General features: G+C 45.4%; 1 protein-coding gene across 1 annotated transcript in view; it reads left to right on the top strand.

Moving 5' to 3' along the window:
• The window catches only part of LOC120066973 (testican-2-like), a 139,476-nt gene that overhangs the window by 103,983 nt on the left and 18,926 nt on the right, over window positions 1-16,567 (top strand). Inside the window, exons 8-11 of the mRNA XM_039018310.1 lie at window positions 3,444-3,563; window positions 4,687-4,778; window positions 4,967-5,093; window positions 6,116-6,178. Of these exons, the coding sequence (XP_038874238.1) occupies window positions 3,444-3,563; window positions 4,687-4,778; window positions 4,967-5,093; window positions 6,116-6,178 (402 nt within the window). The remainder of the gene's footprint in view (window positions 1-3,443; window positions 3,564-4,686; window positions 4,779-4,966; window positions 5,094-6,115; window positions 6,179-16,567) is intronic.

The following is a 16,567-nucleotide window of genomic DNA, read 5'->3' on the forward strand; positions in this document are numbered from 1 at the left end:
TGTCAGTGTGTGTTGTTCTGTCAGTGTGTGTGTTGTTCTGTCAGGGTGTGTTGTTCTGTCAGTGTGTGTTGTTCTGTCAGGGTGTGTTGTTCTGTCAGGGTGTGTTGTTGTTAAGTCAGTGTGTGTTGTTCTGTCAGGGTGTGTTGTTCTGTCAGTGTGTGTTGTTCTGTCAGGGTGTGTTGTTCTGTCAGGGTGTGTTGTTCTGTCAGTGTGTGTTGTTCTGTCAGGGTGTGTTGTTCTGTCAGTGTGTGTTGTTCTGTCAGTGTGTGTTGTTCTGTCAGGGTGTGTTGTTCTGTCAGTGTGTGTTGTTCTGTCAGTGTGTGTTGTTCTGTCAGGGTGTGTTGTTCTGTCAGTGTGTGTTGTTCTGTCAGTGTGTGTTGTTCTGTCAGGGTGTGTTGTTGTTCTGTCAGTGTGTGTTGTTGTTCTGTCAGGGTGTGTTGTTGTTCTGTCAGTGTGTGTTGTTCTGTCAGGGTGTGTTGTTGTTCTGTCAGTGTGTGTTGTTCTGTCAGGGTGTGTTGTTCTGTCAGGGTGTGTTGTTTGGTCAGTGTGTGTTTGGTCAGTGTGTGTTGTTCTGTCAGGGTGTGTTGTTCTGTCAGGGTGTGTTGTTCTGTCAGGGTGTGTTGTTCTGTCAGGGTGTGTTGTTCTGTCAGGGTGTGTTGTTCTGTCAGGGTGTGTTGTTCTGTCAGGGTGTGTTGTTCTGTCAGGGTGTGTTGTTCTGTCAGGGTGTGTTGTTCTGTCAGGGTGTGTTGTTCTGTCAGTGTGTGTTGTTCTGTCAGGGTGTGTTTTTCTGTCAGTGTTTGTTGTTCTGTCAGTGTGTTGTTCTGTCAGTGTGTGTTGTTGTTCTGTCAGTGTGTGTTGTTGTTCTGTCAGGGTGTGTTGTTCTGTCAGGGTGTGTTGTTCTGTCAGGGTGTGTTGTTCTGTCAGTGTGTTGTTCTGTCAGTGTGTTGTTGTTCTGTCAGTGTGTTGTTCTGTCAGTGTGTGTTGTTGTTCTGTCAGTGTGTTGTTCTGTCAGTGTGTGTTGTTGTTCTGTCAGGGTGTGTTGTTCTGTCAGGGTGTGTGTTGTTCTGTCAGTGTGTGTTGTTCTGTCAGTGTGTGTTGTTCTGTCAGTGTGTGTTGTTCTGTCAGGGTGTGTTGTTCTGTCAGGGTGTGTGTTGTTCTGTCAGTGTGTGTTGTTGTTCTGTCAGTGTGTGTTGTTGTTCTGTCAGTGTGTGTTGTTGTTCTGTCAGTGTGTTGTTCTGTCAGGGTGTGTTGTTGTTCTGTCAGGGTGTGTTGTTGTTCTGTCAGGGTGTGTTGTTGTTCTGTCAGGGTGTGTTGTTGTTCTGTCAGGGTGTGTTGTTCTGTCAGGGTGTGTTGTTCTGTCAGGGTGTGTTGTTGTTCTGTCAGGGTGTGTTGTTGTTCTGTCAGGGTGTGTTGTTCTGTCAGGGTGTGTTGTTCTGTCAGGGTGTGTTGTTCTGTCAGTGTGTGTTGTTCTGTCAGGGTGTGTTGTTCTGTCAGGGTGTGTTGTTTGGTCAGTGTGTGTTTGGTCAGTGTGTGTTTGGTCAGTGTGTGTTGTTCTGTCAGGGTGTGTTGTTGTTCTGTCAGGGTGTGTTGTTCTGTCAGGGTGTGTTGTTCTGTCAGTGTGTTGTTGTTCTGTCAGGGTGTGTGTTGTTCTGTCAGGGTGTGTTGTTCTGTCAGGGTGTGTTGTTCTGTCAGGGTGTGTTGTTCTGTCAGGGTGTGTTGTTCTGTCAGGGTGTGTGTTGTTCTGTCAGGGTGTGTGTTGTTCTGTCAGGGTGTGTGTTGTTCTGTCAGGGTGTGTTGTTCTGTCAGGGTGTGTTGTTCTGTCAGGGTGTGTTGTTCTGTCAGGGTGTGTGTTGTTTGGTCAGGGTCCTTTGTGTGTCAAGGTCTCCAGCTGTTTGTCAGACAGCGGCCTGTGTTAGCTAGCTGCCAACAGAAGACATCCATTGAACGTAGCTGTTTTGTGATGTTGATATGACTGAAGCCTAATGATGCGTTATTCTATGACAGAGGATACCTTTTCCCTCCCTCACCACCTCCTCATACAGCAGCTGTCTCTCGTTGAGATCAATACAAGTCGATCTGAGAGACTGGGGTTAGCAGGTAGGCTAGCAGTGGTCTGATTGAAAAGTCTCCCACTCTGTGAGTGAAATAGTCTTTCCGTCATGATGCCATTCGTTATTTAGAGTGGACATATATCATGATATCCAGACACAACATTGATTGTCCGTGACTCGTGGTCGTGTGGAAATGCCAGTAGATTCAAACAGTTATTCATCTCAGTGTCTACTGGTACAGCAGGTTGTTGACGTCTACATTAGCTAGCTAGATCATTGTGTTACTGGGGATAATGTGTTGATTATTGCAAATACTGTGTGATATATTTATTGAGATAGTGAATGAGGTAGTTGTGGACTCAATGAGACCTGTCCTACTGTATGGTAGTTGTGGACTCAGTCAGACCTGTCCTACTGTATGGTAGTTGTGGACTCAGTCAGACCTGTCCTACTGTATGGTAGTTGTGGACTCAGTCAGACCTGTCCTACTGTATGGTAGTTGTGGACTCAGTGAGACCTGTCCTACTGTATGGTAGTTGTGGACTCAGTCAGACCTGTCCTACTGTATGGTAGTTGTGGACTCAGTCAGACCTGTCCTACTGTATGGTAGTTGTGGACTCAGTGAGACCTGTCCTACTGTATGGTAGTTGTGGACTCAGTCAGACCTGTCCTACTGTATGGTAGTTGTGGACTCAGTCAGACCTGTCCTACTGTATGGTAGTTGTGGACTCAGTGAGACCTGTCCTACTGTATGGTAGTTGTGGACTCAGTGAGACCTGTCCTACTGTATGGTAGTTGTGGACTCGATGAGACCTGTCCTACTGTATGGTAGTTGTGGACTCAGTGAGACCTGTCCTACTGTATGGTAGTTGTGGACTCAGTGAGACCTGTCCTACTGTATGGTAGTTGTGGACTCGGTGAGACCTGTCCTACTGTATGGTAGTTGTGGACTCAGTCAGACCTGTCCTACTGTATGGTAGTTGTGGACTCGGTGAGACCTGTCCTACTGTATGGTAGTTATGGACTCAGTCAGACCTGTCCTACTGTATGGTAGTTGTGGACTCAGTGAGACCTGTCCTACTGTATGGTAGTTGTGGACTCGATGAGACCTGTCCTACTGTATGGTAGTTGTGGACTCAGTGAGACCTGTCCTACTGTATGGTAGTTGTGGACTCAGTGAGACCTGTCCTACTGTATGGTAGTTGTGGACTCAGTGAGACCTGTCCTACTGTATGGTAGTTGTGGACTCAGTGAGACCTGTCCTACTGTATGGTAGTTGTGGACTCAGTGAGACCTGTCCTACTGTATGGTAGTTGTCGACCTGTCCTAATGTGTGGTAGCGATGATATACATGTTATGTTATGAGCTGTGGGCCTTTCCTTCCCTCAGCAGAGAGCTGTACTGGGCAGGACCTGGCAGACCTTGGAGACCGCCTCAGAGACTGGTTCCAACTGCTCCATGGAAACGCCAAGCAGAACAACTCAGGCAAGCCTGGACCTGGCACCGCCTCAGGTGAGTGTGTTTGTGTGTGTTTGTGTGTCCCTGGAGCTGGCACTGCCTCTGTCTCTCTTTCTCCATCTCTCTCTCTCTGCTCTCTCTACTCTCTATTCTCTCTCTCTCTCCCTCTCCTCTCATTCCTCTCTCTCTCTCGTCTCTCTCTCGTCTCTCTTTCCTCTCTCTCCTCTCGTCCAGTCCACTCCTTTATGCTCTGATTCACAGCTGACATCTCAGTTATGACAGTCCGTAATGAAATCTTCACCCAATAAAGAGCTATACACAAAGTAGCACATTCCTGTCTGAGTTGCAATGTGTTTGAAAGTCATCAGTGTCACAGACAGACCTTCGCCTGGACCATATTGAATTAAACTCAGGACCACGTTGTATCATGCGAAAGGTAAAGGGAGATTTAATATTGCTTCCTACATGGCCTCCTCACAGAGACACCCTCTCAGATGTTCTCCAGGAGGGCTGAAGCCCCGCCCCATAGCATCCCCTCTGTCACAGGTGCAGCTCATCACCTGTGATCAGAGATAGAGGGAGGAGAGACAGGGAACTAAGAAAGAACAGCGTGACATCACAACAACATGACATCACAACATCATAACATCACAGCAACATGACATCACAGCAACATGACATCAGAGCAACATGACATCACATAACTCCCATTCACACAACTACTGAGAATAACGGATCAGGGTGAAACATAGAACTGTAAGTTGATGAAATATGGATTATGACACTGGCCAGTATAATAAAGGATAAACACATAAACATTCATACATCCACTCTGTCATTCTCAGCCCTCCCGTCTAGACAGAGATAGCAGGCACCCTGTGAAGGCGGCCTTTAAAATATGCTTTATGTGGCAGTAGGCAGGAAGAGGAGAAGTGAAGTGAATCACATTCACAATCAAGTCATTTCCTGGTATTTGTTGAGCCAGGATAGTCCACTCAGTAACCCTCTGTTTACCAGGGAGTCCTGGGTTCCATAAACTAATCACATTTTGTTTCACTTGGTCCTTGTTTTGATTGATTTTAATTGAACTGGGATTTGATTTGACCTGCACTTTGATTTGATGTGTCTTGACAGACATCTAGTAAATCAAATGTATAATTATGTTTTCTATCCTCAGTCCTGGACAAGAGCCTGGTGGCCAGCTGTAAGGATTCCATAGGCTGGATGTTCTCTAAACTGGATACTAATACGGATCTGTATCTGGACCAGGTAACTTTGTCTTGTCTGTTAATCCTTTTATTTGTTTTACCATGGAGGACCACTTTGAAAACAAGTGTTTTAATGAATACTCTCAGCTGTTCTCTTTCTGGGATCAGATGCTCATCTCGTTTTACACATACAGTACATGATGTGTTATTTTTTTTACCCCAAATAAAATAAACTACATTTTAATTCAGGCCGAGCTGGCAGCTATCAACCTGGACAAGTATGAGGTGTGCATCCGGCCCTTCTTCAACTCCTGTGACGGATACAAGGACGGGAGGGTATCCACCGCAGAGTGGTGCCTCTGCTTCTGGAGGGAAAGTGAGTGTTACAGACTGACTGACTGGCTGACTGACTGGACGGGAGGGTATCCACCGCAGAGTGGTGCCTCTGCTTCTGGAGGGAAAGTGAGTGTTACAGACTGACTGACTGGCTGACTGACTGACTGACTGGACGGGAGGGTATCCACCGCAGAGTGGTGCCTCTGCTTCTGGAGGGAAAGTGAGTGTTACAGACTGACTGACTGGACGGGAGGGTATCCACCGCAGAGTGGTGCCTCTGCTTCTGGAGGGAAAGTGAGTGTTACAGACTGACTGACTGGCTGACTGACTGACTGACTGGACGGGAGGGTATCCACCGCAGAGTGGTGCCTCTGCTTCTGGAGGGAAAGTGAGTGTGTGACCAATCTGGGGTTTAAGGGACCACAATGGAAATTAGTCCTGACCGTATTGTGCTATCCCTGACTTTTTATCCCTGAAGTTTTTAAAATCTATCTCTTTCTCTGTCTCTCTGTATCTGTCTCTCTTTCTCTGTCTCTCTTTCTCTCTCTCTCTGTATCTGTCTCTCTTTCTCTGTCTCTCTTTCAATTCAATTCAAGGGGCTTTATTGGCATGGGAAACATGTGTTAACATTGCCAAAGCAAGTGAGGTAGACAATACACAAAAGTGAAACAAACAATACAAATTAACAGTAAACATTACACATACAGAAGTTTCAAAACAATAAAGACATTACAAATGTCATATTATATCTTTCTCTGTCTCTCTTTCTCTCTCTCTCTTTCTCTGTCTCTCTTTCTCTGTCTCTCTTTCTTTCTCTCTCTCTCTCTTTCTTTCTCTCTCTCCCTCTCGCTCTCTCTCTCTCATCCAAAGGCATCCATTATACTAGTTCACTCAGCACTTAGTTGATAATCAATAAGAGTATAAAAGAATGAAATACAAGATTTACTAAACCAATCAATACAGGAGAAAAGTGTGATTATGAAAACGATTGATTGAAATTCCATTTAGAATAGAACGGTTGAAATGCTTTTCCCGGCATCCCTTCTCTGTTGTCTTCCTCAGAGCCCGCTTGTCTGGCTGAACTAGAGAGGATCCAGGTTCAACAAGTGGCCAAGAAGAAGCCTGGTAAGTGTCTGTCTTATAACAGGGACTTTACAGGAAAGTTGTTCCAAATGGCACCCTATTCCCTACATAGTGCACTACTTTTGCCCAGGGTCCATATGGCTGTGGTTAAAAGTAGTGCACTATGTAGGGAATCGGGTGTCATTTGGGACGTACACAATAAGATGACCTAATGTAGTATATTAGTGTCTATGACTCTGTTATCAACTGAAATGTTTTCTATATTAGTGTCTATGACTCTGTTCTATATTAGTGTCTATGACTCTGTTCTATATTAGTGTCTATGACTCTGTTCTATATTAGTGTCTATGACTCTGTTCTATATTAGTGTCTATGACTCTGTTCTATATTAGTGTCTATGACTCTGTTATCAACTGAAAGGTGTTCTATATTAGTGTCTATGACTCTGTTCTATATTAGTGTCTATGACTCTGCTATCAACTGAAAGGTTTTCTATATTAGTGTCTATGACTCTGTTCTATATTAGTGTCTATGACTCGGTTCTATAGTAGTGTCTATGACTCTGTTATCAACTGAAAGGTTTTCTATATTAGTGTCTATGACTCTGTTCTATATTAGTGTCTATGACTCTGTTCTATATTAGTGTCTATGACTCTGTTCTATATTAGTGTCTATGACTCTGTTCTATATTAGTGTCTATGACTCTGTTCTATATTAGTGTCTATGACTCTGTTCTATATTAGTGTCTATGACTCTGTTATCAACTGAAAGGTTTTCTATATTAGTGTCTGACTCTGTTCTATATTAGTGTCTATGACTCTGTTCTATATTAGTGTCTATGACTCTGTTCTATATTAGTGTCTATGACTCTGTTCTATATTAGTGTCTATGACTCTGTTCTATATTAGTGTCTATGACTCTGTTCTATATTAGTGTCTATGACTCTGTTATCAACTGAAAGGTTTTCTATATTAGTGTCTATGACTCTGTTCTATATTAGTGTCTATGACTCTGTTCTATATTAGTGTCTATGACTCTGTTCTATATTAGTGTCTATGACTCTGCTATCAACTGAAATGTTTTCTATATTAGTGTCTATGACTCTGTTCTATATTAGTGTCTATGACTCTGTTCTATATTAGTGTCTATGACTCTGTTCTATATTAGTGTCTATGACTCTGTTCTATATTAGTGTCTATGACTCTGTTATCAACTGAAAGGTGTTCTATATTAGTGTCTATGACTCTGTTCTATATTAGTGTCTATGACTCTGCTATCAACTGAAAGGTTTTCTATATTAGTGTCTATGACTCTGTTCTATATTAGTGTCTATGACTCTGTTCTATATTAGTGTCTATGACTCTGTTATCAACTGAAAGGTTTTCTATATTAGTGTCTATGACTCTGTTCTATATTAGTGTCTATGACTCTGTTCTATATTAGTGTCTATGACTCTGTTCTATATTAGTGTCTATGACTCTGTTCTATATTAGTGTCTATGACTCTGTTCTATATTAGTGTCTATGACTCTGTTATCAACTGAAAGGTTTTCTATATTAGTGTCTATGACTCTGTTCTATATTAGTGTCTATGACTCTGTTCTATATTAGTGTCTATGACTCTGTTCTATATTAGTGTCTATGACTCTGTTCTATATTAGTGTCTATGACTCTGTTCTATATTAGTGTCTATGACTCTGTTCTATATTAGTGTCTATGACTCTGTTATCAACTGAAAGGTTTTCTATATTAGTGTCTGACTCTGTTCTATATTAGTGTCTATGACTCTGTTCTATATTAGTGTCTATGACTCTGTTCTATATTAGTGTCTATGACTCTGCTATCAACTGAAATGTTTTCTATATTAGTGTCTATGACTCTGTTCTATATTAGTGTCTATGACTCTGTTCTATATTAGTGTCTATGACTCTGTTCTATATTAGTGTCTATGACTCTGTTCTATATTAGTGTCTATGACTCGGTTATCAACTGAAAGGTTTTCTATATTAGTGTCTATGACTCTGTTCTATATTAGTGTCTATGACTCTGCTATCAACTGAAAGGTTTTCTATATTAGTGTCTATGACTCTGTTCTATATTAGTGTCTATGACTCTGTTCTATATTAGTGTCTATGACTCTGTTCTATATTAGTGTCTATGACTCTGTTATCGACTGAAAGGTTTTCTATATTAGTGTCTATGACTCTGTTCTATATTAGTGTCTATGACTCTGTTCTATATTAGTGTCTATGACTCTGTTATCAACTGAAAGGTTATGACATATGGTTTCACATAAGGAATAAGGTGTGTGTGTTTCCTAGACAAATGGTTTCACATAAGGAATAAGGTGTGTGTGTTTCCTAGACATATGGTTTCACATAAGGAATAAAGGTGTGGAGGATCTATTCCCCCTGATCTACTCGTCAGCCTGTTCTGGTGTGGGCGGGTGTGAGCTGCTGCTGCTGGCGTCTGCCCGTGTTGTGGCTGGTGTGTGTCTGTGGGGTGAGGTACAGTGTGTGTGTGTGTGTGTGTGTGTGTGTGTGTGTGTGTGTGTGTGTGTGTGTGTGTGTGTGTGTGTGTGTGTGTGTGTACTTGTGTAGTACTGAGAAGGTGCCTGGAGCACATTGTGTTAGGAGTGTGCCGTGGCTAGTGTGTGTGTGTGTGTGTGTGTGTAGTTTGTGTGTAGTTGTGTAACAAGGTGTCTGCAGCAGCAGGGGAGCTGGAGGATGCTCATTAAACAGACAGGCAGCAGCCAGGATCAAGGCCTAATCAGGCTGATTGGACAGCAGTGTTAAGGTGAACCCCATGGAGCCCACAGCAGGCTCAGGGAGAGAGGAGTTTTATTTCATAAAACCTTTACATCACCAACAGCACAAACCCCACTTCAACAGACTACAAAGTTAGAACCAAGCCCCCCTCCTCGTCCAGGGTATATAGAGCCCCCTCTGACGCCCCACGCCACCACAAAGTCCCCCAGACGGTTCACCAGCCTCCCCATATACATGGTCCAGTGTCAGCCGAGTCGGAACCAGCCCCAGCAGCACAGCTCTGGGCTCCGTACACCCCGCCCCCTGCATCTCATGTTTCCTGCTCTTCCACACTGCCATTCTGGTCTGCCCCAACAGGTAGTTTACTAGGCGGTCCCTTCGCCTGTTGGCTACACTATACCTAGACCCTCCTCCTGTTGGCTACACTATACCTAGACCCTCCTCCTGTTGGCTACACTATACCTAGACCCTCCTCCTGTTGGCTACACTATACCTAGACCCTCCTCCTGTTGGCTACACTATACCTAGACCCTCCTCCTCCTGTTGGCTACTCTATACCTCCTCCTCCTGTTGGCTACACTATACCTAGACCCTCCTCCTGTTGGCTACACTATACCTAGACCCTCCTCCTGTTGGCTACACTATACCTAGACCCTCCCCCTGTTGGCTACACTATACCTAAACCCTCCTCCTGTTGGCTACACTATACCTAGACCCTCCTCCTGTTGGCTACACTATACCTAGACCCTCCTCCTGTTGGCTACACTATACCTAGACCCTCCTCCTGTTGGCTACACTATACCTAGACCCTCCTCCTGTTGGCTACACTATACCTAGACCCTCCTCCTTTTGGCTACTCTATACCTAGACCCTCCAAAGGATAGGTCCAGAGTCAGCCACAACCCTAGGCCTGTACACCACCCACCCAGGACAGAAAACACCCTACCAGCCTAGAACAAGAAAATAACAGATGCTACATTGTCTCCTCCTCCCCACAGAACAGACACCCCCTCCCCACAGAACAGACACCCCCTCCCCACAGAACAGACACCCCCTCCTCACAGAACAGACACCCCTCCTCACAGAACAGACACCCCCTCCTCACAGAACAGACACCCCCTCCTCACAGAACAGACACCCCCTCCTCACAGAACAGACACCTCCTCCTCACAGAACAGACACCTCCTCCTTACAGAACAGACACCCCCTACCCACAGAACAGACACCTCCTCCCCACATAACAGACACCCCCTCCTCACAGAACAGACACCCCCTCCTCACAGAACGGACACCCCCTCCTCACAGAACAGACACCCCCTCCCCACAGAACAGACACCCCCTCCTCACAGAACAGACACCCCCTCCCCACTGATGGATCAAGGTGTGACACGTATCTGTTTGTAGCGATAGCCCTGTGAATAATCCTCCAGTGTAGATCAGCAATACTCTTCTCTTTGAGAGGCTTATACAGGCAGCGCCAACATCCTCTCTGAGAAGAACCTGGTCCCAACCTCCCCTACCAGCCCGTCCGTTGCCCTCAGCCCATGCAGATGGTCTTCCTGAGCCATCTTCACAAACACCGTGTACAGAGCCTTTTTTGCTGGCTGTGGAAAAGGCCCCCAGCTCTGACGTCTTGACCGATAGGATCATTCCCTCACCCTCCTGGTGTTCCTCTGCAGCGGCAGCAATGGTGAAAGGAGGCAGGTCAGTGTTATTGGTGGTTAGACGGTCCAGTCTCTGCCTACTCCCCAGCAGCTCTCTGAACGAGCCGGGTAGTGCAGCACGGTCCCCCTCCACCTCCTGCTGCAGCGGCCTGGTTGACTTTATGGAGGAAGCCTCCGCCATGTCGCTGGCAGATTTCCATCCATCCTCTTCTTGCAGGTCACCCAACCTACTAAACCCCGCTATGACCTGCAAGATGGCATTGGTCAGCACTCTGGTCTGGAGCAGTGGGTTGTGAAACAGTGACTCCTCCATGCTCCTGACTGTGAAACATCTCTGTGAACATGCCCAAAGCACAGAGCGGTAGAACAGAGTAATGACTGACATATCAACCTGCTCCATATCCAACAGGAACAAGTGCCAGTGTCCTACCCAAGGTCCCCTACTCTCCTCAGAACAGCCCAAGCAGTGTCTCTCCAGCACACCCCCTGCTGGTACAGAAGTCTCTGTGCAGCTTGTAGATGGAAAGCTGTCACTCTGGAGATAATGTCCACCAGCCCTTGGCCCACCTCATGCAAACGGAGGTGTAACACTGCTGCTCGTGTCCAGTGTTGACCAGACCAAAATAAATGCACCTGTCAAAAGATAACCAACAGAGGTAACAGTCAAGGGAAAGATCTCCCCCTGTGATGCTGATCAGAGCCACCAACAGAGGTAACAGACAAGGGAAAGATCTCCCCCTGTGATGCTGATCAGAGCCATCAACAGAGGTAACAGACAAGGGAAAGATCTCCCCCTGTGATGCTGATCAGACCCATCAACAGAGGTAACAGACAAGGGAAAGATCTCCCCCTGTGATGCTGATCAGACCCATCAACAGAGGTAACAGACAAGGGAAAGATCTCCCCCTGTGATGCTGATCAGAGCCATCAACAGAGGTAACAGACAAGGGAAAGATCTCCCCCTGTGATGCTGATCAGAGCCATCAACAGAGGTAACAGACAAGGGAAAGATTTCCCCCTGTGATGCTGATCAGAGCCATCAACAGAGGTAACAGACAAGGGAAAGATCTCCCCCTGTGATGCTGATCAGAGCCACCAACAGAGGTAACAGACAAGGGAAAGATCTCCCCATGTGATGCTGATCAGAGCCACCAACAGAGGTAACAGACAAGGGAAAGATCTGCCCCTGTGATGCTGATCAGAGCCATCAACAGAGGTAACAGACAAGGGAAAGATCTCCCCCTGTGATGCTGATCAGACCCATCAACAGAGGTAACAGACAAGGGAAATATCTCCCCCTGTGATGCTGATCAGAGCCATCAACAGAGGTAACAGACAAGGGAAAGATCTCCCCCTGTGATGCTGATCAGAGCCATCAACAGAGGTAACAGACAAGGGAAAGATATCCCCCTGTGATGCTGATCAGAGCCATCAACAGAGGTAACAGACAAGGGAAAGATCTCCCCCTGTGATGCTGATCAGAGCCATCAACAGAGGTAACAGACAAGGGAAAGATCTCCCCCTGTGATGCTGATCAGAGCCATCAACAGAGGTAACAGACAAGGGAAAGATCTCCCCCTGTGATGCTGATCAGACCCATCAACAGAGGTAACAGACAAGGGAAAGATCTCCCCCTGTGATGCTGATCAGAGCCATCAACAGAGGTAACAGACAAGGGAAAGATCTCCCCCTGTGATGCTGATCAGAGCCATCAACAGAGGTAACAGACAAGGGAAAGATCTCCCCTGTGATGCTGATCAGACCCATCAACAGAGGTAACAGACAAGGGAAAGATCTCCCCCTGTGATGCTGATCAGACCCATCAACAGAGGTAACAGACAAGGGAAAGATCTCCCCCTGTGATGCTGATCAGAGCCATCAACAGAGGTAACAGACAAGGGAAAGATCTCCCCCTGTGATGCTGATCAGACCCATCAACAGAGGTAACAGACAAGGGAAAGATCTCCCCCTGCGATGCTGATCAGAGCCATCAACAGAGGTAACAGACAAGGGAAAGATCTCCCCCTGTGATGCTGATCAGAGCCATCAACAGAGGTAACAGACAAGGGAAAGATCTCCCCCTGTGATGCTGATCAGAACCATCAACAGAGGTAACAGACAAGGCAAAGATCTCCCCCTGTGATGCTCATCAGACCCATCAACAGAGGTAACAGACAAGGGAAAGATCTCCCCCTGTGATGCTGATCAGACCCATCAACAGAGGTAACAGACAAGGGAAAGATCTCCCCCTGTGATGCTGATCAGACCCATCAACAGAGGTAACAGACAAGGGAAAGATCTCCCCCTGTGATGCTGATCAGAGCCATCAACAGAGGTAACAGACAAGGGAAAGATCTCCCCCTGTGATGCTGATCAGAGCCATCAACAGAGGTAACAGACAAGGGAAAGATCTCCCCTGTGATGCTGATCAGACCCATCAACAGAGGTAACAGACAAGGGAAAGATCTCCCCCTGTGATGCTCATCAGACCCATCAACAGAGGTAACAGACAAGGGAAAGATCTCCCCCTGTGATGCTGATCAGACCCATCAACAGAGGTAACAGACAAGGGAAAGATCTCCCCCTGTGATGCTGATCAGAGCCATCAACAGAGGTAACAGACAAGGGAAAGATCTCCCCCTGTGATGCTGATCATCATGTTTTATGGACTTTTCTTTTCCACTACTTTCTTTCCTTTGCTGGATCTTCTTCTCTTCCTGCTGCAACACGGCCATTCAGACGCCAACGCACCCTTTGAGTAACTTTATCCAAGCCCACTGATGTCTTCATGTGATTGACTGTCCTGATAAACTTCTCTACATCATGAGAAAAAAAATCCTGTAAATTAATCTTCTTCAAATCTTCTTCAACCATGTAGACTTTCACCTCATACGTCACCTGCAGTCACATAAACCATGTAGACTTTCCCCTCATACGTCACCTGTAGTCACATAAACCATGTAGACTTTCACCTCATACGTCACCTGTAGTCACATTAACCATGTAGACGTTCACCTCATACGTCACCTGCAGTCACATTAACCATGTAGACGTTCACCTCATACGTCACCTGTAGTCACATTAACCATGTAGACTTTCCCTTCATACGTCACCTGCAGTCACATAAACCATGTAGACTTTCACCTCATACGTCACCTGTAGTCACATTAACCATGTAGACTTTCACCTCATACGTCACCTGCAGTCACATTAACCATGTAGACTTTCCCCTCATACGTCACCTGTAGTCACATAAACCATGTAGACTTTCCCCTCATACGTCACCTGTAGTCACATTAACCATGTAGACTTTCACCTCATACGTCACCTGTAGTCACATTAACCATATAGACTTTCACCTCATACGTCACCTGTAGTCACATAAACCATGTAGACTTTCACCTCATACGTCACCTGTAGTCACATTAACCATGTAGACTTTCCCCTCATACGTCACCTGTAGTCACATTAACCATGTAGACTTTCACCTCATACGTCACCTGTAGTCACATTAACCATGTAGACTTTCCCCTCATACGTCACCTGTAGTCACATTAACCATGTAGACTTTCACCTCATACGTCACCTGTAGTCACATTAACCATGTAGACTTTCACCTCATACGTCACCTGCAGTCACATAAACCATGTAGACTTTCCCTTCATACGTCACCTGTAGTCACATTAACCATGTAGACTTTCACCTCATACGTCACCTGTAGTCACATTAACCATATAGACTTTCCCTTCATACGTCACCTGTAGTCACATTAACCATGTAGACTTTCACCTCATACGTCACCTGTAGTCACATTAACCATATAGACTTTCACCTCATACGTCACCTGTAGTCACATTAACCATGTAGACTTTCACCTCATACGTCACCTGTAGTCACATAAACCATGTAGACTTTCCCTTCATACGTCACCTGTAGTCACATTAACCATGTAGACTTTCCCCTCATACGTCACCTGTAGTCACATAAACCATGTAGACTTTCACCTCATACGTCACCTGTAGTCACATAAACCATGTAGACTTTCACCTCATACGTCACCTGTAGTCACATTAACCATGTAGACTTTCACCTCATACGTCACCTGTAGTCACATAAACCATGTAGACTTTCACCTCATACGTCACCTGTAGTCACATAAACCATGTAGACTTTCACCTCATACGTCACCTGTAGTCACATTAACCATGTAGACTTTCACCTCATACGTCACCTGTAGTCACATTAACCATGTAGACTTTCCCTTCATACGTCACCTGCAGTCACATTAACCATGTAGACGTTCACCTCATACGTCACCTGTAGTCACATTAACCATGTAGACTTTCCCCTCATACGTCACCTGTAGTCACATTAACCATGTAGACTTTCACCTCATACGTCACCTGCAGTCACATTAACCATGTAGACTTTCCCCTCATACGTCACCTGCAGTCACATAAACCATGTAGACTTTCACCTCATACGTCACCTGCAGTCACATTAACCATGTAGACTTTCCCCTCATACGTCACCTGTAGTCACATAAACCATGTAGACTTTCCCTTCATACGTCACCTGTAGTCACATAAACCATGTAGACTTTCCCCTCATACGTCACCTGTAGTCACATAAACCATGTAGACTTTCCCCTCATACGTCACCTGTAGTCACATTAACCATGTAGACTTTCCCCTCATACGTCACCTGTAGTCACATTAACCATGTAGACGTTCACCTCATACGTCACCTGCAGTCACATAAACCATGTAGACTTTCACCTCATACGTCACCTGCAGTCACATAAACCATGTAGACGTTCACCTCATACGTCACCTGTAGTCACATAAACCATGTAGACGTTCACCTCATACGTCACCTGTAGTCACATTAACCATGTAGACTTTCCCTTCATACGTCACCTGTAGTCACATAAACCATGTAGACGTTCACCTCATACGTCACCTGCAGTCACATAAACCATGTAGACGTTCACCTCATACGTCACCTGTAGTCACATAAACCATGTAGACTTTCACCTCATACGTCACCTGTAGTCACATTAACCATGTAGACTTTCCCCTCATACGTCACCTGTAGTCACATAAACCATGTAGACTTTCACCTCATACGTCACCTGTAGTCACATTAACCATGTAGACTTTCACCTCATACGTCACCTGTAGTCACATTAACCATGTAGACTTTCACCTCATACGTCACCTGTAGTCACATAAACCATGTAGACTTTCACCTCATACGTCACCTGTAGTCACATTAACCATGTAGACTTTCCCTTCATACCTCACCTGCAGTCACATTAACCATGTAGACTTTCCCCTCATACGTCACCTGCAGTCACATTAACCATGTAGACTTTCACCTCATACGTCACCTGTAGTCACATTAACCATGTAGACTTTCCCTTCATACGTCACCTGTAGTCACATTAACCATGTAGACTTTCCCCTCATACGTCACCTGTAGTCACATAAACCATGTAGACTTTCCCCTCATACGTCACCTGTAGTCACATAAACCATGTAGACTTTCCCCTCATACGTCACCTGTAGTCACATAAACCATGTAGACTTTCCCCTCATACGTCACCTGTAGTCACATAAACCATGTAGACGTTCACCTCATACGTCACCTGTAGTCACATTAACCATATAGACTTTCACCTCATACGTCACCTGCAGTCACATTAACCATGTAGACGTTCACCTCATACGTCACCTGTAGTCACATAAACCATGTAGACTTTCACCTCATACGTCACCTGTAGTCACATTAACCATGTAGACGTTCACCTCATACGTCACCTGCAGTCACATTAACCATGTAGACTTTCCCCTCATACGTCACCTGTAGTCACATTAACCATGTAGACTTTCCCCTCATACGTCACCTGTAGTCACATTAACCATGTAGACTTTCACCTCATACGTCACCTGTAGTCACATTAACCATGTAGACTTTCCCCTCATACGTCACCTGCAG

The sequence above is a fragment of the Salvelinus namaycush genome, chromosome 22 (genome assembly GCF_016432855.1).
Source record: "Salvelinus namaycush isolate Seneca chromosome 22, SaNama_1.0, whole genome shotgun sequence".
NCBI lineage: Eukaryota > Metazoa > Chordata > Actinopteri > Salmoniformes > Salmonidae > Salvelinus > Salvelinus namaycush.